The sequence below is a fragment of the Balaenoptera physalus genome, assembly GCF_965194825.1.
Source record: "Balaenoptera physalus genome assembly, chromosome: 10".
Classification (NCBI taxonomy): domain Eukaryota; kingdom Metazoa; phylum Chordata; class Mammalia; order Artiodactyla; family Balaenopteridae; genus Balaenoptera; species Balaenoptera physalus.
The window spans coordinates 107,489,038-107,513,867 of NC_138889.1; the positions used below are offsets into that span (position 1 = coordinate 107,489,038).

General features: G+C 54.4%; 3 protein-coding genes and 1 long non-coding RNA gene across 10 annotated transcripts; 2 read left to right on the forward strand and 2 right to left on the reverse strand.

Moving 5' to 3' along the window:
* Positions 1–412: 412 nt before the first annotated feature.
* Positions 413–2,092, forward strand: CCDC85B (coiled-coil domain containing 85B). Of its 2 annotated transcripts, XM_082477090.1 has the most exons (2): positions 413–1,302; positions 1,458–1,790. In XM_082477090.1, the coding sequence occupies exons 1-2, from the start codon at positions 1,245–1,247 to the stop codon at positions 1,655–1,657; spliced, it is 258 nt and encodes an 85-aa protein (XP_082333216.1). In that variant the 5' UTR covers positions 413–1,244; the 3' UTR covers positions 1,658–1,790. The 2 variants fall into 2 exon arrangements, with proteins under 2 accessions (XP_082333216.1, XP_082333215.1); XM_082477089.1 differs by having other exon boundaries at positions 608–2,092.
* A 599-nt stretch (positions 2,093–2,691) lies between these two features.
* On the reverse strand, positions 2,692–8,603 carry FOSL1 (FOS like 1, AP-1 transcription factor subunit). 2 transcript variants are annotated; one of them, XM_082477084.1, is made up of 4 exons: positions 8,281–8,603; positions 6,255–6,452; positions 4,217–4,324; positions 2,692–3,767 (listed from the first exon to the last, which is right to left on the reverse strand). In XM_082477084.1, the coding sequence occupies exons 1-4, from the start codon at positions 8,368–8,370 to the stop codon at positions 3,348–3,350; spliced, it is 816 nt and encodes a 271-aa protein (XP_082333210.1). In that variant the 5' UTR covers positions 8,371–8,603; the 3' UTR covers positions 2,692–3,347. The 2 variants fall into 2 exon arrangements, with proteins under 2 accessions (XP_082333210.1, XP_082333211.1); XM_082477085.1 differs by lacking the exon at positions 8,281–8,603 and adding an exon at positions 7,166–7,466.
* Positions 3,787–24,298, forward strand: LOC309667988. 3 transcript variants are annotated; one of them, XR_014268013.1, is made up of 4 exons: positions 3,787–4,024; positions 9,378–9,479; positions 9,729–9,813; positions 24,169–24,298. It is a non-coding gene; the product is annotated as an uncharacterized lncRNA (long non-coding RNA). The 3 variants fall into 3 exon arrangements; XR_014268014.1 differs by lacking the exon at positions 3,787–4,024 and adding an exon at positions 7,720–7,995; XR_014268015.1 differs by lacking the exons at positions 3,787–4,024; positions 24,169–24,298 and adding exons at positions 7,720–7,995; positions 12,294–13,747.
* On the reverse strand, positions 22,497–24,808 carry LOC309667976 (UPF0696 protein C11orf68 homolog). Of its 3 annotated transcripts, none has more exons than XM_082477079.1 (2): positions 24,592–24,785; positions 22,497–23,918 (listed from the first exon to the last, which is right to left on the reverse strand). In XM_082477079.1, exons 1-2 carry the CDS (start codon positions 24,708–24,710, stop codon positions 23,162–23,164), a joined length of 876 nt encoding a protein of 291 aa, XP_082333205.1. In that variant the 5' UTR covers positions 24,711–24,785; the 3' UTR covers positions 22,497–23,161. The 3 variants fall into 3 exon arrangements, with proteins under 3 accessions (XP_082333205.1, XP_082333206.1, XP_082333207.1); XM_082477080.1 differs by lacking the exon at positions 24,592–24,785 and adding an exon at positions 24,204–24,518; XM_082477081.1 differs by having other exon boundaries at positions 23,385–23,932; positions 24,592–24,808.
* Between the last annotated feature and the right edge of the window lie 22 nt (positions 24,809–24,830).

Below are 24,830 nucleotides of genomic sequence, written 5' to 3' on the forward strand. Positions count from 1 at the left end.
CTCTCCTTGCCCATTGACACAGTGTTCTTAGTAATCTCCCTGCCTACATCCCCTCCCTGTGGTCCATCCCACACATAGCCGTCCAAACAACCTTTTTAAAAAAATGCGTATTTAAAAATGTTACTCTCCTGCTTAAATTCTTACTGGCCTGTGTAAATGCTCCAGCCTGGTATTGAAAACTCTTAAAAATCTGGCTTCTGACTACCTTTGTTACCTCCCTTCCTCTCTTACCACTTTCTCTAAGCACCTGCCTTTCCAAAACAAACAAATAAACAAAAACCCCAAAAAACAAGCTACTCTCACTGTTTCTAAAGCAGCGAGGCTCTTTCAGACCCCAGCGATTTTCATCATGCTATTCCCTCTCCTTGAAATAGCTCTCTCATTACTTGCCAAAGTCCTATGCATCTTTCAGGGCCCTTCGGATATCACCTCTTTTGGGAAACCTTTTGCAGGTAGGGGGTGGTCCCTCAAAATGTGCTCTTCTTCCATTTGCTTTTTGTTTAACGCAGCTTGTCTCCTCTGCCAGATTACGATCTCTTTAAGGACAGTATAAGGATATTGATCGTTTGTTTCTGCATAATCCTTACATACAATAATAGTTTATTGAACAAAAGAATCCCTTGTATGCCCCTCCCACTGGGCAGGACACGGTCCGTGAGAGGGAGAATAGGCTGATGGTGAGCCAGGACGTTTGGACTTATGTTTCCATGGACTGGGAGCGATGCTCAGTGAGCCGAGACTCTTGAGTTCGAGCAAAGCTAGGAAGGAAGGAAAGGAGATCCGTCTGGATTTCGTCCGGGGGTGGGCAGGAAAGTCGGGGGCCGACCCCCGAATCTTGGTTCTCAGAGGGAGCTCGAGCTTGAGGAGGTTTGGAATTGGAAGGTACGAAGCTTCTGGTTTGCGGTTGACTGCCGCGGAGGTCGGTGACGCGGATACCGAGTGTCCCCGAGGGTCGGGGACTCCGCGGTCCAGAGTGGGCGGGGAAGGGTCTCGCTCCCGGCTCCTAGGCCCCGCCCCCTTCCGAGGGAGCTGGCTCGGATTGGCTGTTCTTCCTAGACGTCATGCGGCGCCGCCCCGGCGCGCGCCCCGCCGCGTGCCCACCCCCGCGCGGCTGCTGCAGTCTAAGCTAGCTCGACCACAGCCTGTCCGCGGAGCGGATGCCTGAGCCCCAGCGGCGAGGAGCTCGTCTTGGGGCTCCTGGGCCGCGGCGGCGGGCAGGCGATGCTCCAGAGGCTTGAGCAGCCATGGAGGCCGAGACGGGCGGCCTGGAGGAGCTGACGGATGAGGAGATGGCGGCTCTGGGCAAGGAGGAGCTGGTGCGGCGCCTGCGGCGGGAGGAGGCGGCGCGCCTGGCGGCTCTGGTGCAGCGCGGCCGCCTCATGCAGGAGGTGAATCGGCAGCTACAGGGTCACCTGGGCGAGATCCGCGAGCTCAAGCAGCTCAACCGGCGCCTACAGGCCGAGAACCGCGAGCTGCGCGACCTCTGCTGCTTCCTGGACTCGGAGCGCCAGCGCGGGCGGCGAGCCGCTCGCCAGTGGCAGCTCTTCGGGACCCAAGCATCCCGAGCCGTGCGCGAGGATCTAGGCGGTTGTTGGCAGAAGCTGGCCGAGCTGGAAGGCCGCCAAGAGGAGCTGCTGCGGGAGAACCTGGCTCTTAAGGAGCTCTGCCTGGCGCTGGGCGAGGAGTGGGGCCCCCGCGGCGGTACCGGCGGCTCGGGGGGCTCTGGCTCTGGGCCGACACCCGAGCTGGCCTTGCCCCCCTGCGGTCCCCGTGACCTGGGCGATGGAAGCTCCAGTACCGGCAGCGTGGGCAGCCCCGATCAGTTGCCCCTGGCCTGCTCCCCAGATGATTGAGGGCACAGCTTCGCGCCGACGCCCGCCCGGATTGCTCCTCCCGCGCGGAGATCGCGGTGGACCTCGGCACCCGGACGCCGCCCCCGCTGCGCACGAGGGGCCGCTGGCATGGACTTAGAAACCCTAACACTGAGGAGGGCCCCTGGCGCTCGCTGGCAGGGCAGGAGGGGGACTGGAGGCTGGAGCGGAGGGACTTGCTGGGGGCTGGGTGGAGGCTAATAAACTGAGGCGGAAGCAGAGCCCATGGCTGGGGCAGCGTCTGTTTGGGACTCGCCGGCGTGGGGACGAGGGCGGGGACGTTGAGACTGGGTACCATTCCCATCTGGAGGGACTGCAGAACTAAGGTGGCTGACTCCCCCATTACTTCCATCCTGGGGCGGGATGTGGGACCGTGGTAAGCCACTGGCTCCCCCCATCAGGCCCCAGGACAGGCCGTAATCCAGCCCCTGAAGTGTCTCCAGCTCCCTTCCCGGCTCCTTCCTGTCCAAGACAATGGGGCAGGAAGCAGGTGTTGGGGGCCTGAAACCCACTCAGCCTCCTCCCGGGAGGCTGGAAGGGGCATAACAGTGCCCTCCTGTGGGAGCGCTGTGGGCCCCCACCAGGAGGAGGATGGTAATCCTCTTGGCTTGGCACCTCACAGCACTTCTGTTCCTCCTCTCAGTCTTGGAGATGAGGCAGAACAGACGTAGCCTCACTTGTCAGATAAGAAAATCAAGGTCCAGAAATATCAAATAATTTGTCCAAGGTCATGTAGTGAATTGGTGGAGCTGAAATGGGAGCCTAGGGCTTCTGGCTCCAAATCTTCTCCCTTTAGCCTCTGGGTCCAATGAGAGCAGGCTAGAGCTGCAAGGCTTTTATTCCATTTTGGCAGGTTTGTATAAAAATACTCTCTTTAGGAAAATAAATAGCAGCTGCCCACGCTGTGGAGGCTTGGAGCTAAAGTCTTCTCAGAGCTGGGGGCTGCAGGTCAGCTCATCACAGAAACCTCTGGCACCCTCCTGAACTGTTCCATTTAGGAGGGGCTGGCAGAGTGTCCTGGTTCAATAACCTGGTGCTGCTGGCAGTGGGGCTGGGTGAGTTAGTGTTCTCGGCGGGTAGAGCATCACCTCCTGTCAGGGGTAGGATTGGGTGAATCACAGGAAGAGGGTGATGATGACTATAGGGGTGATCTGCAGGGGTTTAGGGCTCCAGAGGACCTCTGAGAATCTACAAAGTCCCTTGGGAGCTGCCCGGAATTTTCTCCAACAAACAGGAACCATTTTGTCTCTGACTTAGTGCAAACTGTGCTAGAGAGGCCAGCTCTAGAGAAACAGTGGGCAGCTTTGGTAGCCCCAAGCTGTCACTACCAGGAAGCAAAATATGCCCAGTCTCATCTGGAGGGATGGAGAAGAATCTGCTGGGGTTGGACATGAGATATGGTCCAGGCCAGCTGGACCAATGGGCAGGGAAATATTAGTGAGGGTGGCACCCGCAGGGAGTGGGGGCTGGAGTGCCTCATAAGGCCAGGAGGGTTGGGGAGCCAAGGGGGTCAGAAGAGGGGTCCCCACTGCTGCTGCTACTCCTGCGGTGGGCTGAGGCACAGGGCTCCGGTGTGCTGGGGTAGGTGAAGACCAGACTGGGGGTGAAAGGAGTCAGGGAGGGTGTGGTCATGAGCGTGGGAGTGTGCAATGCTTCGGGTTCAAGCACAGGCCCTGGGGAAAGGGAGATACAAGGCACAGAGCAGGAGGGGGCTGGTGGGCTGCTGGTGCCACTGGTACTGCCTGTGCCGCTGGTTTCGCTCTCCTTGGCCCCTTCTGGGATTTTGCAGATGGGGCGGTGGGCTTCCAGCACCAGCTCCAGGCGCTCCTTCTGTTTCTGCAGCTCCTCAATCTCTCGCTGCAGCCCGGATTTCTCGTCCTCCAGTTTGTCGGTCTCCTGTGGACGATCAGGAGAGGAGTCAAGAGGATGAGGGCTGAATACCGCGGAGCCTCCCGCGGTGGTAGTGATTGGGAGGTTGGGCCGCGGAAAGTGGGGGGTGGTGGCGAGGGGGCGGGGGGAGTGGGGTGTCTCCAGCAAGTCTGGACTACAACTCCCATGAGTCGATGGGAGAAAATGGGCACGACTCCCATCAGGCTCGGGGGGCATCTTCGAAGGACATTGTTGGTCCCAGCTTCAGCTCTTCTCTGTTCAGAGTGAGACGTGCTGCAATTAATTTTTAATCACTTTTTCCTCGTCGGAGTGCGCCTCCGACAGGGAGCCGGGTGGGGGGGAGGGGACTTCATATACCGGCGCCCCCTGCGGCCCCGCGGGCTCTTGGGAACTCGGGGCCTTCTGGGGTTGGGTGGGCCGGGACCTGGGCACCCTCCGCACTCGCCGGTGCTCACCGCCTGCAGGAAGTCGGTCAGTTCTTTCCTCCGGTTCCTGCACTTGGCCGCGGCTAGCTTGTTCCTCTCGCGCCTCACTCGACGGCGTTCCTCCTCCTCGGGGCTGATCTGGGGAGGGTAGAGAGAGCAGTGAGGTGGACTCTGTGCTGCTGGCCCAGTGATAGGAGCCTGGCGGAGGGCATGGCAGCGCAGGGGCGCCCTCAGCCTGCGTTTTGGGACCTCCGCACCCCGACCGGTTCCCCGCTTTAGTAAGCTTGAATGAGTCATATTTCCTCCTCGCACCCAGCTTTTGCCTCCTATGATTTCTCTCGGAATGCTCTTCCCGTCCTTCTACAAACCTTAACCCTCTTCCTCTCCCAGGACTCAGCTAAGATCCCCTACCCGACCCCAGCCGTTCCTGGAAGACTTCTTTCATTCCGCAGCTATAAGTGGCCTTTCCTCCCCTGAGCCTCTGGGACCAGGCCACTCTTTTTAATAGGAACCTCATTCTTTTCAGTATCTTGATAACCAGGTCTCCTCTTCCCCAGGGGCTGTAAGCACCAAGAGGGGCTAATGGGAGTTGCTAAGTAGTTGTTCATCGGGAATCTACTATGTGCCAGCTAAGAGCTTTACACAGATTCCTTTATTCTTTTAATCATTTAAATTTTATTTTATTTATTTTTTATACAGCAGGTTCTTATTAGTTATCTATTTTATACATATTAGTGTATATATGTCAATCCCAATCTCCCAGTTCATCCCACCCCACATGCCCCCCACCCCGCCGCTTTCCCCCCTTGGTGTCCATACGTTTGTTCTCTACCTCTGTTTACACAGATTCTTAACCCAACTTTTCGTGTAAGGAACTGAAGCCAAGAGAAGACGAATAACTTGTTTGTGGTTCCAGAGCAGAAATTAAAATCCACTCACTCTATTTAACATTGAGAAAGAGGCCAGCTGATGGAGACCACCTCCCCCGAAAGGACCCCACTCACAGCTCACAGCCCCAGTCTAGGAGTACCCAGGATCATGGCTGAAGGAAGTCCAGGAGCCTGCCTCTGGGGCTTACACCATGGTCCCCTTCCAGTTGGTCACAAAAGCCAGCCATTCTGTTTCTGGGGAAGTCACCCCTGGCCGATCGCACATCTTTCTTAGGATCCTGACGTCCTCCCCATCCTCTACCCTGCTGTCAGAGCAAGCTCTTTAAAGTGCAGACCTCACCCACTATAGTCTCAGATACCAAAATGCCCCAGAGAGAGGAAAGAGGAACCACTCCCTAAAGACCCTCTAGCTCTTATTCATTTATTTTGGCACAGACTTTATTAGCAGTGTGCTGCTAAGAACCCTGGTTTGGGAGGTAAGAGTTCCCAGCTCTCTAAGCTTCAAGCCTTCTCTTAACCTCCTAGTGAGACAGTGTGGATTAGTGGTTACGATCTGACTTTAGAATTGGACAGACCTGTCTCATTACTCACTACTTGTGTGATCTTGGGCAAGTGACTACCTCTCTGTGCCTTCATTTCCTTGGCTGTAAAATGGGGAAAACCAGAGTTCATAATAAGAGGGTTTTCGTGAGGATTAAATGAGATAGAGAAACAGAGCCTCAGAGAGTAGCTGAAGGGAACCCTCCTCTTTCTGTTCTCTTCCCAGCAACATAGACAGCGTAAGCCCGCCCTCTCCATACCTGTCAGCAGCTGGAGACCCTCTACTGTCCACACAACTTTCCACACATACACCTTACATGTTCTCACTGCTACCTCCGTTCCTGCTCCTGCCATCTCCTCTTCCTGGAATGTCTTTTCTTACATCTTTCTCTCTATTCAAATCCTACCCATCCTTCTAGGCCTGCAGGAAGCCTTCCTTGATCCAGAAGTGACTGCTTTTGCCCTCTGGGTCTCCCCAGGGGATCTCATCACTTTCTGTCTTGGCCAGTAGTCACCAGTGGGTCTGTTCTCCCCATGCCCCTTCTAAGCCTGTGTTCTCCTTCTGGGCAAGAGCCTATGCTCTGCACCTCAGCACCCCTGTGGACACAAGAACCCGTGCAAACGCCACTGCTTCTTACCTGTTCACAGGGCCGGCGACGCACTGCTGGAGTTGGGCCCAGGGCCCGGATGACTCCTGGCCGGGGCTGTGGGGGACTGTACTGGGGGTAGGCCAGAGGCCTGGGGTAGCTGCTGGGTCCCAGGAAGTGAGGCTGAACCATCCACTGCAGCTCCTGGCTGCCACTCACAGTGTTGATGCTTGGCACGAGGTGGAACTTCTGAGGGATAAGACATGGCGGGCCAGGGATAAGGTCTGTGTGGATTGAGGGGCTTCCAGTAATAAAGTGTGAATTCCAGGTGCTGTCCCAACCACTTTACAAATACTGACTCATATAATTTGCACAACAGTATCTTCATTTTCCGACAGGAAAAGAGTTGTCCCTAGACACACAGCCAATAAGTGGGAAGTGGGGTTTGGACCCAGGCAGCCAGGTTCTTCTTACCCGCTTTTGCACCCTGTCTGAGCCCCATCTACATAAAGAGGATAATGACAGCCCCTAACTTCGAGGGTGACTGTGAGAATCAGGTGAGAGAATGTGTGTGTGACAGAGCCTGGTAACTGGCAGGTGCCCAACACACAGGGGCCATGGTGGGCAAGAGCCACTGCTCTGGGTTCAAGCTAGCCCAGTTCTAATCTTACCTCAGCCATTTACTGGCTGTCAGGGCGAATTATTTAACTTCAGTGTGCCTCCGTTTCCTTGTTTTTAATATTGTCATAGGTGAGGATTACAGCATTTCACTGATGCTCACAAGTTCCCTTCAGTAGCTCTGAAATCATAGTTGAATTGGCAACTTCTTTAAAAAAATTAGTGGCACAAAATAATGGTGGGTTTTAAAATCAGTGGGGTCTTGGATTCTGTGAGGTAAAGTAAATGAGGTGGGAACTGCCCATCACAATGCAAGGCTGCACAGTATGCGCTCCAGGTATTACCTGTCATGATACTTTCAGCCAGAAACGTGAGGAATGGGTTGAGATGGGGGCTCAGTGTTCCGGAGGAGAACTGGGTTCAAGCCCAGGCAAGTCTGGACAGCAGTGTCCCCGGCTCAGCGCTGCGGGCACAGTGACCCAGTGACCCCAGTTCCGGGCCGAGGTGCCGCCGGCAGCATCTCCCGCTCCCGAGGTTGTCCGGGCCCGGGACGCTCCGGGCCAGGAAGGGAGGGGCGCTCCGGGTGAGTCAGCCACCGTGACTCGGCCGCCGTGACTCGGCGGAACGGACGCCGCTTCTTCCCTCCCCTAGCGACACGTGCTCACGGCCCCTCGACAGGAAATGGGCACCTGCAGCCTCCCGGGTCCCCCCCCCCCAGCCCGCAGCGGGCGCCGTTCGGGGCCGAGAGTCGGGGGCGCGGGAGTTGCCCGCTGCAGGACCTCGCGCACTTCCGGCATCCCGCGGTTTCCACCGGCCCCAACCCGTAAAAGGGTCAAGGGCCAGTCTCCCGGAGCCCACCAGGCTCCACTGCGCCGAGATGGGGATGAGGACTTGGCGACGGGGTGGGGAGGGACAAACAAACGGTCAGGCACACGGATGATCACAGACAGACTGCCGAGGATTCGCAGTCTGTCGGGGCTAGCCTGGCGGTGGATCCCGTGCGTAGGGACATCTCGGCGGCCGCGGCTCAGACTCCGGACCTCGGAAAGTGAGTCCGAGATGGATCAGACCCTCTCTGATCCTGTCGGGGCTAGGACTAATCCCGGACTAAGGGGTCCCCTTCCGACGCAGATGGGACAAAGAAATTACCGGTGAACAGGAAGAAGGAAAGAAGGTAACGGAGACGAAGGGACAGATAGACAGCAGACAGAGACGGGAAGGGGTACGAGCGCGAGAGGGGATGTTCCCAGATGTTTGCTCCGCCCGCCGCGCCCCTTCCGCTGGGTTGTGGGGGAGACAGTGCCCTTAGACAGCGGAGAATGGGCAGAATCCGCTGCCACTGCTCCGAGACCCATTCCCTGCTCCTTGTTCCCGGTCCCAGTCCCCGAGTGTGCGGGAGCGGCCCGCACAGTCCCAGGCTCCGTCCACCTGGGGATCCCAGGCGTCGGGTTCCTCTCACCTGCTGGCCTGTCGCCGGGGGATGCGCCGGGCCGCCGTACGCACCGCCGGCCCCGGAGCTCGGCCCGGGTTCCCCGTAGTCTCGGAACATGCCCTGGGCTGGCTGCTTTGCGGGGTCCGCGTCGGCGGCTTCGGTTCTGACTCACTCGCTCCTAGCGGAGTCTTTTCTTTTTATGAATGAGAAGTCCTCGGGCTGAACCACTTCCACTGGGGGTGGGAGGGGAGAGCGGGCGTATCGCAGAGGCTCTGGACAACTCTGGGCTCCACCTCTGCCGACGCACTGCCTTTTGTCAGTCCGCCCTGAACTTTTCATCGCCTCCTACGGTCCAGTAGCCGACTTTTGTTGGGCAAAAGGGGCGGACTTGGCGGCCCCCAGAGACAGCGGCGGGTCCGCCCCCTCTGACGTAGCTGCCCATACATGGTGCAATTTCCTCGCCGCGCCCAAGTGGAGCGAAGGATTCCCCTGCGGACAAACACACCTGAGAGCAGCCAGGCGCCCCGCCCCACCCAGCCCCGCCCAGGCCCCAAGCGCAGACCTAGACCCCCGCCGCCAGACTCCAGAGCCTCTCACTGCTTGGTCTGGCCTCAGTGTTTGCATCCGTAAAATGGGACGAAATAATCACATAGCGAGCTTGCCACGCGTGGGAAGTTGGAATGAAGAATGTGAAAGGGGTCTGGAAACTGTAAATCGGATTATAAATGTGATTGATGTAATTATTATCATCATCATCATTTACTGCCAGGGACCGTGCTACTGCCATTATTTCATGCCAGGAATCGTGCTACTACCATCCAAGTCATGGCGTGAGGCCCATTCACTGGCATTGTTTTCAGGTTCAGGTATACTAAAAAGTAAATAAATGATAAACCAGGGTTACCAAAATGGTGTATGTTTTAAATGCTTACAATGACATGTTAATGCTTTGAACTACCCACAAATACAATGCAATATAATTACACTACTCACAGGATAATTTCAGGAGCTATAACAAATTTTAATTCAGAGCCCCTATAAGCAGTGAGAGCCTGTGGTGGGACACAGTTGTCCTGTGCTCTGATAAACGCCATCTTCTTTAAATACTGTAACTGCTCTTCCAGGACTGCGTAGTCACCAGCCTTGTTTGGGGATTATGTCAAAGGTCTGTGTGAATGTGAGGCCAGGACCAAATGTCAACAACCAAAGACCAACAACCATGGGAGGTAGGTGTCGTTATCATCCCCATTTTACAGATGGGGAAACTGAGGCTGAGAGATGTTGAAATGAGGTGCCTAAGATCACTAAGCCAGTGGCTGAAGCAGGTTGCCAAATCAGGGCTGTGGGAGCTCCAAGCCCAGGCTCAGGCAAGAGTTTTCAAAGCCCTCACAGACAGACATGTTTTCACACATGCACAATATCAGTGCTGAGAGAACCACCCCAAAACTTCTTCTTTGCCTCTTCCCATTCTACAGATGAAAAAACTGAGGCCTGGAGAGAATAAGGAGCTGCCAGTGTCACACAACTACAGAGAGAGCTGGGATCTCCTGCTTTCCACTGGTACCTCCTTTTTTAAAATTTATTTATTTATTTATTTATTTATTTATTTATTTATTTTTGTCTGTGTTGGGTCTTTGGTACTGTGCGCAGGCTTTCTCTAGTTGCGGTGAGCGGGGGCTACTCTTCGGTGCGGTGCGCGGGCTTCTCGTTGTCGTGACTTCTCTTGTTGCAGAGCATGGGCGCTAGGAGCGCAGGCTTCAGTAGTTTTGGCACGTGGGCTCAGTAGTGTGGCTTGGGAGCTCTAGAGCTCAGGCTCAGTAGTTGTGGCGCACGGACTTAGTTGCTCCGCGGCATGTGGGATCTTCCTGGGCTGGGGCTCAAACCTGTGTCCCTTGCATTGGCAGGCAGATTCTTAACCACTGCGCCACCAGGGAGGCCCTCCATGGGTACCTCCTTTTGATCAGCTCCAGTTTTGTCCTCAGGGAAGGAAGATTTCAGGAAGGTGGGGACCTGGGCTGCCTTCCTTGGGGACAGAGGCCAGGGTCAGTGGACACATTCAGGACTTAGAGACAAGAGGCCAGCTTGACCCTGGGCTTCCAGTCTCAGTACTACCATTTTCTGTCTCTGTTACCCTGGGCGGGTCACCTTCCTTCTGAGTCCCACTCCCAATGGGTATAATTGAGCCTCCTGCTGACCTCATGGGGTTGCTATGGGATCAGATGAGATCACAAATGTGAAAGTGCTTTGTAGGCTGTAAAGTGATGTGCACTCAGAAGGTGGTTACCAGCCTGGTGCCTCTCCCTTGCCCTTATTCTACTCAATGCTTGTCATTCTCTAAAAAGAAAAGGAACCACCAGCAGTTTACCAGAATGAGAAATATATGGGGGGGTGTGTGTGCGTGTGTGTGTGTGCACGTGCGTGCATGAGAGAGAGAGAGAGAGAGAGAGATTTTTTGAGGCAGTGTGATTCATGGAAAAGAACAGGTATGCTGGAGTCAGACAAGCCTGAGTTCTGAATTCGAATTCTGGTTAGGCTGCTCACCAGCTGTGTGCTCTGGATGAGGCATACAATCTCTCAGAGCCTCATCTGTAAAATGAAGACATAATGATAACTATATAGTGATAACATCTCAGGGTTGTCAGAGAATAGATATAAAATAATGTCACATGCTTCATACAGCATATAGTGAAAATTTGACAAATAGCAAAAATAATTACGTGTTAATAAAAAGCCCCAGGGGTGGTAGCTTTGGGGGCTCTGATCACATGCTAAGGTACTCATGCGCATGCACACACACTAACTGATACCTGAATTCCTTGGCTAAGTCCAAGCAGGACAGGTCAAAGTGACACAGGCAGCCAGGTGGTGGCACATGCGAGGCCTAACACGAGTCAGCCTTGACTGCATTCGTCTGCCGGCTCCAGAAACACCACCCTGCCCCCACTCCCCAAGCAGCCTGGGACAGTGACTGAGCAGGGGCTCAGGTTTCGTGTGTGTGTGTGTGTGTGTGTGATTGCATGACTCTGAAAGTCCCTTCCTGCTCTAACCGTCAGTGGAGCCACAAGGAGGTCCTTTCAGAGGCAGCACATTCCAAGCTCCTCAGTCACTAACGCCCGCCTCGTGGCTGCAGTAACGTTCCTGGCCCCTGACCTCACCAGCTCCCACCCAGGGAGGCCTGGTGAGAATCCCAGGGGGCCACAGTTGTTTCAGGAGTCTGGGGGCTGGAAGGTCTGAAAGACCCAGGCATTGTCCCTTGGCAGCTGTGTGAGCCTGGCTCAATCACTTTCCCTCTCTGAGCCCCTGACAATTCCCACCTCCTGGGGCTGCAATGAGGCAAAAGGAGGCAGTGGATGAGTGTGCCTTGCGCCCAGTAGGTCCTGTCAATGCTCCCAGGGCACTGTAGGTGATGTTTATGTTTTCCAGTTTCCGTTCACTTTCTACATTGAAGTTTATTTATTTTTAAAATTGAGGTGAAATTCATATAACATACAATTAGCCATTTTAAATTAATTTTTTAAAAGTCTATTAATTAATTAATTTTTGTTTTTGGCTGTGTTGGGTCTTCCTTTCTGCACATGGGCTTTCCCTAGTTATGGCGAGCTGGGGCTATTCTTCGTTGTGGTATGCACACTTCTCATTGCAGTGGCTTCTCTTGTTGCGGAGCACGGGCTCTAGGCCCGCGGGCTTCAGTAGTTGTGGCTCGTGGGCTCTAGAGCGCAGGCTCAGTAGTTGCGGCGCACGGGCTTAGTTGCTCCGCAGCATGTGGGGTCTTCCCGGACCAGGGATCGAACCCGTGTCCCTGCATTGGCAGGCAGATTCTTAATCACTGCGCCACCAGGGAAGTCCCTTCCTAGCCATTTTAAAGTGTACACTTCAATGGGATTTTGTGCATTCACGATGTTGTGCAACCACCACTCCTCTCTAGTTTCAAAACTTTTAAATTATCCCAGAAAAACACTCCATATCCATTAAGTAATGACTCCCAATTAGCCCCTCCTCCCATCCCCTGGTATCCACTAATCTGCTTTCTGTTTCTACAGATTTGCCTCATCTGGACACTTCATATAAATGGAAAATTTACTGTACAATTTGTGACCTTTTGTGTCTGGTCTCTTTCACTTAGCATAATGCTTTCCAGGCTGATGAGTGTTGTAGCAAGTAGCAACACTTCATTCCTTTTTATGGCTGAATAATATTCAATTGTATGGCTATACAACAATTTATTTATTCATCAGTTGATGGACGTTGGGTTGTTTCTACTTTTTGGCTATTATGAATAATGCTTCTATGGACATTGTGTACAAGCTTTTGTGTGGACATGTGTTTCCATTTATCTTGGGCATATACCTAACAGTGGAATTGCTGGGTCATATGGTAACTCTCTGTGTAATCTTGTGAGGAACTGCTAGTCTGTTTTACATAGTGGTTGTACCCTTTTACATTCCTACCAGCAGTGCCTGAGGGTTCTAATTTCTCTACATCCTTGCCAACACTTATTATTTTCTGTTTTTAAAATACATCCTAGAGGGTGTGAAGTGATTGTGTCTGTTTTTTCTTTTGGAATTTTATTTTATTTATTTTTTTATACAGTAGGTTCTTATTAGTTATCCATTTTATACATATTAGTGTATATATGTCAATCCCAATCTCCCAGTTCATCACACCCCACCCCCACCCCACCCCCCGCCGCTTCCCCCCCTTGGTGTCCATACATTTGTTCTCTATTCATTGTGTCTTGATTTGCATTTCCTTAATAACCAATCATGTTCCTTAATGACCAATGAACATCTTTTCATATGCTTGTTGGCCATTTGTATATATTTTTTGGACAAATGTGTATTTAAGTCCTTTGCCCATTTTTAATTAGGTTGTTTCTTTTTGTTGTTGCTGAATTATATGAGTTCTTTATATATTCTGGCTACCAAACGCTTATCAGATATATGATTTGCAAATGTTTTCTAACATTCTGTAGGTTGTCTTTTCACATTCTTCATAAAGTCCTTTGATGCCCAAAAGTTTTTATAATTTTTTTGAAGTTCAGTTCATCTATTTTTCCTTCTGTTGCTCATGCTTCCAGTGTCCAACTGAAGAATCCATTGCCAAATCTGAGGTCATGAACATTCACCCCTATGTTCTCTTCTAATAGTTTTATAATTTTGATTCTTATATTTAGGTTGTTGATGAAATTGAAGTTTAACATACCTACAGTAAAGTGCACTCATCCAACATGTTCAGGTCAATGATTTTTTACATGTATGTAAACGCATGTAGCTACCACCCTGATCAAGGTGTAGGGTATTTCCAACAGCCCAGGACCTCTTTGTGCCTCCTCCCACTCACCATCCCCCATCTATAGGTAACCACTATTCTGACTTCTAGAGTCATAGATCAGTGTTGCCTGTTCTTGAACGTCTTGTAAATGGAAACATACAGCATGTACTCTCTTGGGTCTGGTTTCTTTTTTTTTTTTTTTTTGGCCACACCATGCGGAATGTGGGATTCTGGTTAAGCGCGGAGCCTTAACCACTGGACCACCAGGGAAGTCCGGGGTCTGGCTTCTTTTACACAGCATGTCTGAGGGAGTCGTCTACATTGTTGGGTAAAGCAGTAGCTTGGTCTTTTCCATTACTGTGTAGCATTTCATTGCACAAATATCCCATAATCACTCTCTACATTCTTCTGATGATGATATTGGGGGCTCTCCAAGTTTGGGGCTCTTCTGAATAAGGCTGCTGTGAACATCTTTTTTTTTTTTTGGCTGTGCTGCGTGTGACTTGCAGGATCTTAGTTCCCCAACCAGGGATCGAACCCATGCCTCCTGCAGTGGAAGCACGGAGTCCTAACCACTGGACTGCCAGGGAATTCCCTCGTGAGCATTCTTGATATGTCCTTCGGTGGCCAGTTGCACTCACTTCTCTTGGATATGTGCCCGGGGTGGATTTGTGGGTCATAGGGTACCCATAAATTTGGCTTTGATTCTCTCCAACAGTTCTCCATCCCACCAGCAGTGGGTCAGAATTCCAGTCTCCCCACATCTGGAGGTGACATTTCAGTTCACTCCAACAAAAAGATTTCTTTTCCTTGGTCCTAGTCCCCTCCCATCTGTTCTGGACACTCTCCACAGCCTCCAGCTTGCTCCCTCCCCTCCACTTCCCACGAGCAGCCTGAGGAATTTTTAAAATCCTGACAATGTTCACAGAAGAATCTTTTACAATTCTGACCATTTCACCCTCAGACTTGGATCCTTCCGAGCCACCACGGCACACTTCAAATTGCTACACAGGAGGGTCTGAGGTCTGGGAAGGGGTGGGGTCAGGATGCTTGATACACTCTGTTTTCTTTTAGGTTGTCTGTTGATTGGGGGACTTGGAGGGCCAAAAGGGTCACACTAGTGGCTCACGCTCATGTAGCTCTTATGAACCAGGCACTGTTCAAAGTAATTCATTAATCCTCACAACAACCCTGTAGAGACAGATAATAATATTATACCCATTTTACAGATTAGGGAATAGAGGCATAGAGAAATTAATCAACTTGCTAAAAGCCACACAGCAAGGAAATTGTGGAGCCAGGATTTGAACCTAAGCAGTCAGTCTCCAGAGCCTGAGCTCCTCACTGCCTTACTGGTCTATCCTTTGAAAACAGCCAGAATCCTTAACATGGCATCCCAGGCCCTTCCAGGTGTGGGCCACCTGCCCAGGCTCCTCCCTCAGCAGCACCCAGTTACTCTCTCTGCTCCAGGCTTACTACTGGACCAAGCTTCTCACCTTTGCACAGGCTATTCCCTCTGCCCACAATGCCCTCCCTCATCCCCTTGCCTGGCCAACTCTCATCTTGCAGGTCTCAGTTTCCCCATCACTTCCTCAGGAGGCCTTCCATGAGTCCACGAGTCCTTTATTTATTTACTTATTTATTGGCTGCATTGGGTCTTAGTTGCGGCACGTGGGCTCTTTCTTTGTGGCATGCGGGCTCTTCTTTGTGGCACGTGGGCTTCTCTCTAGTTGTAGCGTGTAGGCTCAGTAGTTGCAGCGCTCGGGCTTAGTTGTCCCACGGCATGTGGTATCTTAGTTCCCCGACCAGTGGTTGAACCCGCGTCCCCTGCATTGGAAGTTTGATTCTTAACCACTGGACCACCAGGGAAGTCCTCATGAGTCTTTTTTTTTTTTTAATTTTTATATATTTATTTATTTTTGGCTGCATTGGGTCTTCGTTGCTGCACGCGGGCTTTCTCTAGTTGCGGCGAGTGGGGGCTACTCTTCGTTGTGGTGCACGGGCTTGTCATTGTGGAGCACGGGGTCTCGGTGCACGGGCTTCAGTATTTGTGGCTCTCTGTAGAGCGCAAGCTCAGTAGTTGTGGCATGTGGGCTTTGTTGCTCCGCGGTATGTGGGATCTTCCTGGACCAGGGCTCGAACCCGTGTCCCCTGCATTGGCAGGCGGATTCTTAACCACTGCGCCACTAGGGAAGTCCCATGAGTCCTTAACCTAGGTTAGATCCCTCATGTAATAGAGTCCCATAGCACTATGCAGGCTGTTACATTTTTTTTAACCTGCTCAGAATAATTTTTAAAGATTTTCTGTTTGGGGGAGACAAACGCAAAACACTATATATATACAGTGCGTGTAAGAGAAAAATTATTTTAAAACATGATTTTTATTTTTTACTTTGCCTGACGTTTTTAAATTTTTCATTGCATTTGTTTTTCAACTAGGTAATACATTTACATGCTTCAGGATCCAGAAGCTACACAAGGGTATACAGTGAAAAGCCTCCCTCTCTATTGTATTCAGTCTCTTGCCTATCTTTTTACCCAGAAGTTAGCCTGCTCTATACCCTGTTTTGCTCCTTGCTTTTTTGTTTTCTTATATCTTGGAAATGCTTCCACTGAGTATATATAGACCTGCCCCATCAAACAAAAATCTACTTCGTTGAGGTATATTTTACATTCAGTAAAATTTACATTTAAAAAAATGTGCTGGTCTTATGTTTGACCATTTGTATTCACTCCTGTAAGCACATTCCAGTCAAGATACAGAATATTTCCATCCGCCAGAAAATTTTCTCCTGCCCCTTTGCGCTCAATCCTCCCTTACCCCAGAAAGTCACGTATCTCGGTTCTATCACCATAGATCAGTTTTGTCTCTTCTAGATTTTCACATCAGCGGAATCATACAGTGTGTGCTCTTCTGTGTCTGGTTTCCGTTTCTCACCATTATGTCTGTGAGATTCATCCAGGTTGTGGGTAGCAGTAGTTCACTTCTTTTGATTCCTGAGTCTGGTCCCATTGCATGATGGACACGTTTATCCATTCTCCTGAATTAACAGAGTTAAAGTTGAATGGAACCAGCAGTTGGGGAGGTAGGGAGGTAGACTTTGTCCTGGCCCCAAGGTGTTTACAGCCCAAAAACGGGATCAGCTGCTGAGGAAAACATCCCTGGTGGAAGGTAGAGAGTGCTGGGGCCAGGAGCTGGAGAGCGCCAGGGGCATTACAGGAGCGCCCAGGAAGGAAGAATGCTTTCCTATTGCGAGGGTAGAGGGAGCAGGTTTCCTGGCTGATGAGTATCTGAAGATGGGGGAGATACTTCTGGATTTGGAGTCAGTAGGCTTTACAAAGGCCCGGGGGTTGGGGGAGGCGAGGCCTGGCTCCCTGTTGTCCAGGGCATGCGGTAGAATGTGTATTGGGACCATGATGGGAAGGGTGGGCCGAGCGAGGCCTAAGCCAGGGCCCTTAGTCCCGTTTGAGGGGCTTGACTTGGGCTGGAGGACAAGCGGACCCCTGAGTGCTGTTTGAACGGGGAAGGGACCTATGCTCACTTTACTGAGGCTGGAGTCTGGGGAGGAGGGGGCTGGAGTCCCTTATGGGAAGGTCTTCTGGCCCGTGGGGTTGGAGGGAGCCATTTGGTGGGGCCCGGGCTGAGGAAGGGGGTGGGATGAGAAGGGGCTGGGCTGCTGCTTCCAGGGCCTAGGTATCACCCTCCTCATTCCCCAGATGCCACTGAGCACTGGTCCCTCTGCTGTCCTTTGAGCCTCGTGCCACCCTGCTGTGAAGGCAGTCCTGTCCCCAAGATGCAGAGGTGCACAGGAGGGAAAGGAGCCGGGCTAAAGGGTTAGGGGAGTCGGGGCGGGGCCGACCTCTCCATCCCAGGGCATTGGGGAGAGTGTTAACTACATGGTCCCAGCTCTGGCTGCACCTCTGATTTGTGATGGGACCTCAGGCCAGTCTTTTTCCCTCTGGGAGCCTCAGTTTTCCCTTCTTGCAGATTAGTGGTTTACATACGGTGATCCCTAAAACCAGAGGTTTCAGCAGAGGTGCGCTGGGGGGAGGGGCAGGGCAGACTGGGCCGTCACCCCTCTTGCAGCCAGCGCGGCTCGGGGAGGCAGGAGGGATAACGACGTGAGCTCTGGAGTTGGATGGCCTGGGTTTGAGTTCTGGCTGTGTGACCTGGGTCATTCTCTTCTTTATGCTTGTTTCCTCACTTGTAGGACGGAGATCATAATGATTGTACACGCTCTTCAGGGGATTATTGGGGCAGTACACGAGGGAAGGCGTGGATGGCCCTTAGCACGGGACTGGTATAGTAAGCGATCAATACATGTTAGTGAGGGATTTCTTGCTGTTATGTTTTGTGCCATGTGGACCATTTCCTCTGAATGCAGGACATCGAGGGCTCTGCTGTTGGTGCCCATGATGGTGCTCTGCCCACTCAGCCTGGCCTCTTATTTCTTGGAGTAGCTGCTGTTCCCTGCAGACCCAGGCCCAGGGAAGTTGGGGACTGCCACTCAGTTCTTGGACTCTCCTACCCTCCCAGGCCTGAGGCTTCCCGCCACCTCTGGGCTCCAGGTTCCGGGTGCCAGCTCTGGCTGTGGGCCAGGAGGGGGATGAAACTCTCATCCTGGGAGGAAAGGCTGGCGGGCCTGGGCTGGGCTAATAAACCACCCCACCCTCACTGGGAGGACCTCTGGGCACCCGTGTAAACTGAGTCATGGGGGGCAAGGGGGTGAGTCATCCGCTTGTGAGTGGGAGCCAGATGGGCAGAGGTTGTCTGCGTGGGGTCCTGGGCTACACGCCACAGAGCCACACCCTCAGCTCCCCTCGAGTAGCCAGCGGGCCCCTGGCCCCGGGCAGAGGGCGCAGGGCCGGCCTGCTGAGGGGCAGTGGCCTGGAGGCTGGACTCTCGGTGTGCACGTGTGTGCCTGTGTGTGCGGGCATGAGTGTGTGTGGTGTCAGGGCCGGGGGCAGGCAGACAGGAAAGGGAGGCTCTGACGCGGGGGGGGGGGTGCGGGTGGGGGGGAAGGAGTGGGCTTTGGAAGGAAGTCAAAACCCTCCAGAGGAAGATTTTGGCGGGAACGCCTCGCTGCCCTCTCCTGCCCTCTGCGGGTTAGGCTTATTTTTTTTCTGCAGGAGCCAGCTTTCTCCCTTTAGCCTTGGAGGAGCCAGGGTCCCGTGGGTGACCTGCCTGTCCTCTAGGGTTCCCAGGGGCCTGAGTTGGGACGTGAGGATAAAGGGTCCCCAGAGACCACTTCAGACTTCACCCCAGGGAGGTCTCTGGCCCCTGGGGCCAGAGGTGCTCAGGGAGAGGGTGGAGCACCCTGCCGCAGGGGTGTGCACGAGCGCTCGGGAGTTGCGGAGAGCCTCCGGAGCATTTCCAGCCTTGACCGTGGCCGTTACTTAACCTCTTTCTGCTCAGTTTACTCCTCAGGAAAACGAGGGCTCTGAGGACCAAAAGGGGTGAATGCGTACAAACTGCTTAGAGTAGTGTCTGGAACAGAGCAGGTCTGCGTGTGTGTTTGTTCTTGCTATCTGAGCCTCAGTTTTCCCATCTGAAAAATGGGTAAGGGGGGGAATGCCTGTGGTGCCCCTTGTCCGGCTGTCGCTCTGGTTCCAGTCTCTGCTGTTATTCCCTAGGAAGCTGCCCCGATGCCCTGCCACCCTGCCCAACTCTGTCCCTCTGTCCAGCCTGGGGGGTTTTCAAGCCCTATTGGGAGGCCAGTAATCAAGGAAAGGTGGGTTTGGTGGGTTTCTGGGCTAGGTGCCCTCAGGTTACTCCTCAGCACCTGGGGGATGCGCGTCAGAGAAACGGGGAGTTTCCCTCCTCAGATGAATCAGCTGTGTGACCCAAGCCTGGTCTCTGCCAGGGCCCCTCCCAGTGGGCGGGAGTGGGGCGCAGCTGCCCTGCTGGGAAAATCCCCAAAACCTCGCCAAAGCTCTGGCTGAAGCTTTCTCCCGACTCAGCTGTTTCCTGTCCTCCTGGCCCCAGCCGGAATCAGGAGGTGGGCAGAGATTCTCCCCACTCACAGGCTAGCCCCTCTGCAGCCTCCTGCCTGGGCGCTGGGGGTTCGCGGTGCATGCGAGCGGGAGTAGGTGCAGTGCGGGTGTCCTCCTTTTCCTGGCTCCGTCATCCTTCCGTGGTCTTATAAAAGCGAGCAGAGGACAGGGGCTTGTCCAAGTTTACCCAGCCTGGCCTACCCCGGGTCAGGGCTGCTCCCTGACGCCTGTATGGGAACGGGCCAGCCAAACAGGACACAATCCCCTGCCAGCCTGAGGGGGTGGGTCTTGGGAGCTCTTGCCCTGGCAGGGGAGCAGTCCCCACTGTAGGCCCGGGAGGTCCTTCCTGCTTAGTAGGCTTAGTCACTCTACTCTCTGGGCCTCAGTTTCTCCAACAGTAAAATGGGAATCTTAGTCTTGGCCCAGCCTCTCTCTCAGGTGGTTCTGAGGACCGAACCTGTGTGCTTTACAAATCAGATCCTAAGTCCTTGCTGGATCTCAATTATCTCAGCAGCCCCCCCTCCCCACAGCACTTTCATATAGTTGGGGCTCAACAGTGCACTGGGTGCTGTGGAGCTGAATGACTGGGATTCAAATAGTGAACTCTGTAACCTTGAACCAATTACTGAACCTCTCTGGGCCTCAGTTTCCTCTTCTGCAAAATGGCAATAATAATAGAGCTGGGCGAAGCTTAGATAACGTAGGTACACACTTAGCACAGTGCCTGGCTCTTGTTATGGATGGAATGAGGAAACTGAGGCCCAGAGACAGAGGGCAACTTTCATTCAGTCACTCATTTATTCAATCATGTTTATTTGGCACTTATGCTAAGCCAGGTCCTATGCTGGATGCTGAGGACACCCGTGGGGTAAAGCGCAGCCACTGTCCTTGAGGGGCCTCAGATGCACAGACGAGAGCCACAGCTGCGTGTGCGTTATGGGAGCCTGGGGTGAGGATGGATGGGGGAGGGGGAACCTCTGAGAGGATGACACCTGAGCATGTGCAGCTGAGATCTGGAGTCAGCCAGGGAAGCAGGTGAGGGTCAGGTATACCAGGCGGAGGCAACAGCATGAGAATAGGCACAAAAGTGAGGAGGCCAGCGGGTGTGCAGGAAAAACACAGGCAGCTCATGGTTCTGGACCCAGAAGTAGTGAAGCAGGGAGTGGAGGAGATGAGGCTGCAGGCAGTGGCAGGGGATAGACTTGAGTCACTCATTCATTCATTCAATAATTTATGAAAAGGTTGCTCTGGCCACACACTGTGCTAGGGCCTCTGGGGACAGGGCTGAGATTTAGGCATTGTTCCTGCCTTCACTGAGCATAGTCTGGGCACGTGGCTTAGGGGCCAGCAGCGGGGGAGAGAGACATTAATCCAGTGGTTACATAAGTAACCCCTCGATCCTTGCTGCAAGGCAGGTGTTCAAGCAGAAGGAAGAGCCTGAGGCCCAGGGCTGCCTGCCAGGGGTGAAGGGAGAGCCAGTTGGCTCCGGCAGGGTGAGCACGGGCAGAACGGGGCGCCTGAGGGAAGCTGGCGCAGCTGGGGGCGGGGGCTGGGCCATAACGGGCTCAGGGGAGTGGACTCTAAGTTGCAGGCTGTGGGGAGCCACAGAAGGGCTTTGAGTAGCAGATGGACACAGGCCGCTCTGCAGGGCAGCGGGCCGTGGGGGGAGGGAGGGGGAATGGGGCAGAAGAGGCAAGTTGCAATGGTTTGGGAGAGTGAGGAAGGGGCTAAAGCAGGGCCATGACGATGGGGAACAGGCGCTAAGTGTGTGAAATGCTTACTTATGGAGGAAGAACCAGGTGGTGTTGACACCACTTGGGCATCTTTGTGGGACCCACAAGGGCCTGGCCAGGATCCTCCCGAGCCTTGGCCCCATTTGGGTAAGTGCAAGGCACTGACAGTCTGAGGGGCACCAGGCTTTGACCTGGAGACCACCCAACCCTGGGAACTTCCCAGGGCTGGGCTGAAGGGGACTCAGCTCTGGGTGCGGAGGAGGCTGGAGAGGGGGCCGAGCCAGCATCTATGACTCACCTACTTCCACCCAGTCAGCCTGGTGGCATCTCCGCTCCCCTGCTCCAAATTCCAATTTGATGAGGCTGCTGGAGGCTGAGTCAGCTCCGGCACGGCACGAGAGCAATGTCCCAAGGGGCTCCCTGCCAGGAGCCCCCAACCAAGCCCATGGCCAGGGCCGGGGCCGGGGGCTATGAAGCCAAGCTCCCAGAAGCTATAGCAGCCTCAGCTGAGCGGTATGGCCCAGGGAGGTCATGTTGAGTGAATGTACCTGCTGGGTTGCAAAGAGCTAACTGCAGGTGAGGCCAGGGACACCACTCTGCCTGAGAACTGGGGTGCAAGTCTTAACTCTGCCCAACTCACTGCGTGACCCTGAGGGAATCTATCTCCCCTCTTGGCCTCAATTTTCTTGACCATAAATTGGGCCAAAATCTTCTCCTGTTAGGTTGCGAGAATTAAATAATCCATACGGGAGTGATGTGCAAACAGTCTGGTGGCCTCTGTGATGGTCAGGGTGGTGGGAGAGGTGAGTGTAAGTGGAAGGACTTCCAAGGCTTCTTAAGGTTGTGCAGGTTGTTCACTGCACAAGGATATCCAGCCTAGGCAGTTGAAACCCAACCCATCCTGTGCTCACCAGACCATGTGCCCTGGCCTAGAACTGCCAGGACCAAGGAGGTACCTTTCTCTAGTGGGCACAAATATACCCTCTGAGCTAGCAGTAGCCCCTCAGACTTTGCTGGGCCAAATCTTTGAATTTATGGGAAGTCACTGAGAAACTGATTCTGATTCTTGGGATGGAGGGGAAACAGGGCCGGCTTTGCAGAGGCTCTCAGAGAGGTTCCCAGCCTTCGCTGTGAGGCGTATCTTACTACTGGAGGCAGTTGGGGGGGCCCAAATAGAGAAGAGGGGCAGTCTCTCCTAGCCCTGCCTCTCTCCAGCAACCAAAGCAGGTAACCACCAACACAGTGTTTTCAAAAACACTCAAGACACAGACCCAAGCTGGGTTTTATTGAAATGCCAGGAGCAGGCATGTGACAAGGTAGCCAAAGAAAGGAGGAAGGTGGTGTGGGCTATGAAATGGCAGGGAGGGGCAGGCCCCGTATCCATGGCCCTGGCAGCCCCTGTCTCTGCCAGGGGCTGAGTGGAACCATCACCCACCCACCCCCAACAAAACGGCATGCTCAGGCCTGCAGGGCCTCTGCCCCCTGGACTGTGAAGGCCCCAAGGCGAGGGACTGGAAGCACGAGGTCTTCTCTCCCATGAGGGAGGAAGACAAGGGGAGGATGCAGGAGGAGGGGGAGGTACAGCCAGAACTGAGGGTATGGCCAAGGAAGGCTCCCCTGCGGGTGTCCGCGCCCAGCCTGTGGTCCTGGATGACCAAGGGGAGCAGCGGCGAAGAGAGAGGCTGAGGGTCTGGCACTCAGGGAGCCAGAGCCTCCAGCCAGTGGGGACTTGAGTCAGCCCTGAACACAGGACAGAAGTTCAAAGGGTTCGTAGACGCAGGCAGTTCCCGAGTGACCCAGTCCTCAGAGCTGGGGACGCTCAGCCTTCTTGGGACAAGGAGGGGGAAGACAGACGGGAGGGTCCATCCCTAGCAGGGGCGGCAGAGGGTGGTCTCCCCCATTTGGCCCCACTAGGTCAGTTCCACATTGTTGGCACGGTCCAGCACACGGGAACCACGGGCACTGCCCCCCAGCTGGAAACGGCTCTCATAGAGAGTGGGGCAGAGGTGCCAGCGGTTGGCCCGGTAGATGCCCAGGTAGGTGTAGACGTCAGGTTTGTAGGTGAGCAGACACTTAATGCCTGCTGCACGGATGGCTGCATCTGCTTCCAGTACACCCAAGCGGTCCGTGAAGTCGTCTGTATAAACACAGATGACCTGCCGCCCACCCTCCTTGGCCCGTGGGCTCACCTTGGCCACCTGAAGCCGACCCTCGACCACGGCTCGAGCAATGCCAGCCCAGGCGTGGTCCAGCTTGAAGCCAGGTGCCAGGTGTATCAGCCATTTGCCAGAGAGCACCTGGTGGGTGATGGCCAGCTGGCGCAGGGTACCTGGCGTGATGGGCCGCCCGCTGGTCTGCAGAGCCTCCCAGGCTGCCTGCAGGCCCTGCACATCACCCGAGTTGGGGACGTAGCCCTGCCCGTATGCTGCAATCCAGCCCACAGGCTCAGAGTTGGGCGAGCCAGGGTCCCCATAGCGGGTAACTTGGGATGGTGGGTACTTGGCCAACCAGGCATCCAGCTCTGTGGCAGGTGTGGTGCGGGCGTCAAACACCAGCCAGGGGTCCATGTCAGCTGCCATGGCCTCTGCAGCCAGGTGCTCGGCAGTGAAGCCATCTTCACGACCACCTGGAGAGTCCTCGTCCTCCAGCTCCTCACCTGGTTCCATCCTGCCGTAAGGGAACTGAGTTAGGGCAGGTCCAGGACAGACCCAACTTGCAGGGCCCTAGTGGGTGCCAGACACTGAATTAACTGTGTGGCCTTGGGCAAAACTTAAGGTCGCTGTGCCTCAGTTGCCTCATCTTTACAATGGATAACAACTGTTCCTGTCTCAAACAGCTGTAGAGAATTAAATGCCTGAGGTGGAACAAAAGCTGTGCAGATGTTGTTAATGTTATTACTACTCTCCCTGACCTACAGATGAGGAAACCGAAACTCAGAGAGACGGGACTCACCCAAGGTCACACCTGCAGTGAGTGACAGGGCCGAAATGTGAATTCAGGCGTGGGAACCTCCCGGCCCTGCCAGAGGATGGCAGCTTTCCCGGGCGCCGGGAGTTAATGGAAGGAGGCAAAGCACACGTTCGCGCATCACCGCGGCAGGCCCCATGGCGCCAGGCCTCCGGGCGGGCGTTATCCAGCCCAGTTAACGACGAGAACACTGAGGCCAGAGACGGCAGTGACCGATCCGAGGCCAACGGGGCGGTGTCCGGACTCGAACCCACGGTCGATAGAGCCTGCAGGAGGGCCAGCCTCCCGCCCCGCCGCGCCCGCCGCCATTAGCGCCCACGGCCCTAGCTGCACCCCCGCCCCTCCCTGCCCCCTCCCGCCGCCCCGGGGTCACCTCCGGCCTTCGCTGCGCTCGGCGCCGGCCCAGCCCGGGGCCCGGCTCCGCTCCTGCCGGGGCTCTGCGCCGCCGCCGCCGCGCCCCGCCCCCGCCACGGCTGCCGCCGCCGCCGCCATTTTAGCGCCCCGCCGCTTCAACAACAACTTTATAGACAGGCGCAGTACAGTGGGGGCCGGGGAAGGGGCGGGGCCGTCGGGGAACGCGAGGAGGGGCGGGCCTGCGGGGGGCGGGGCTAA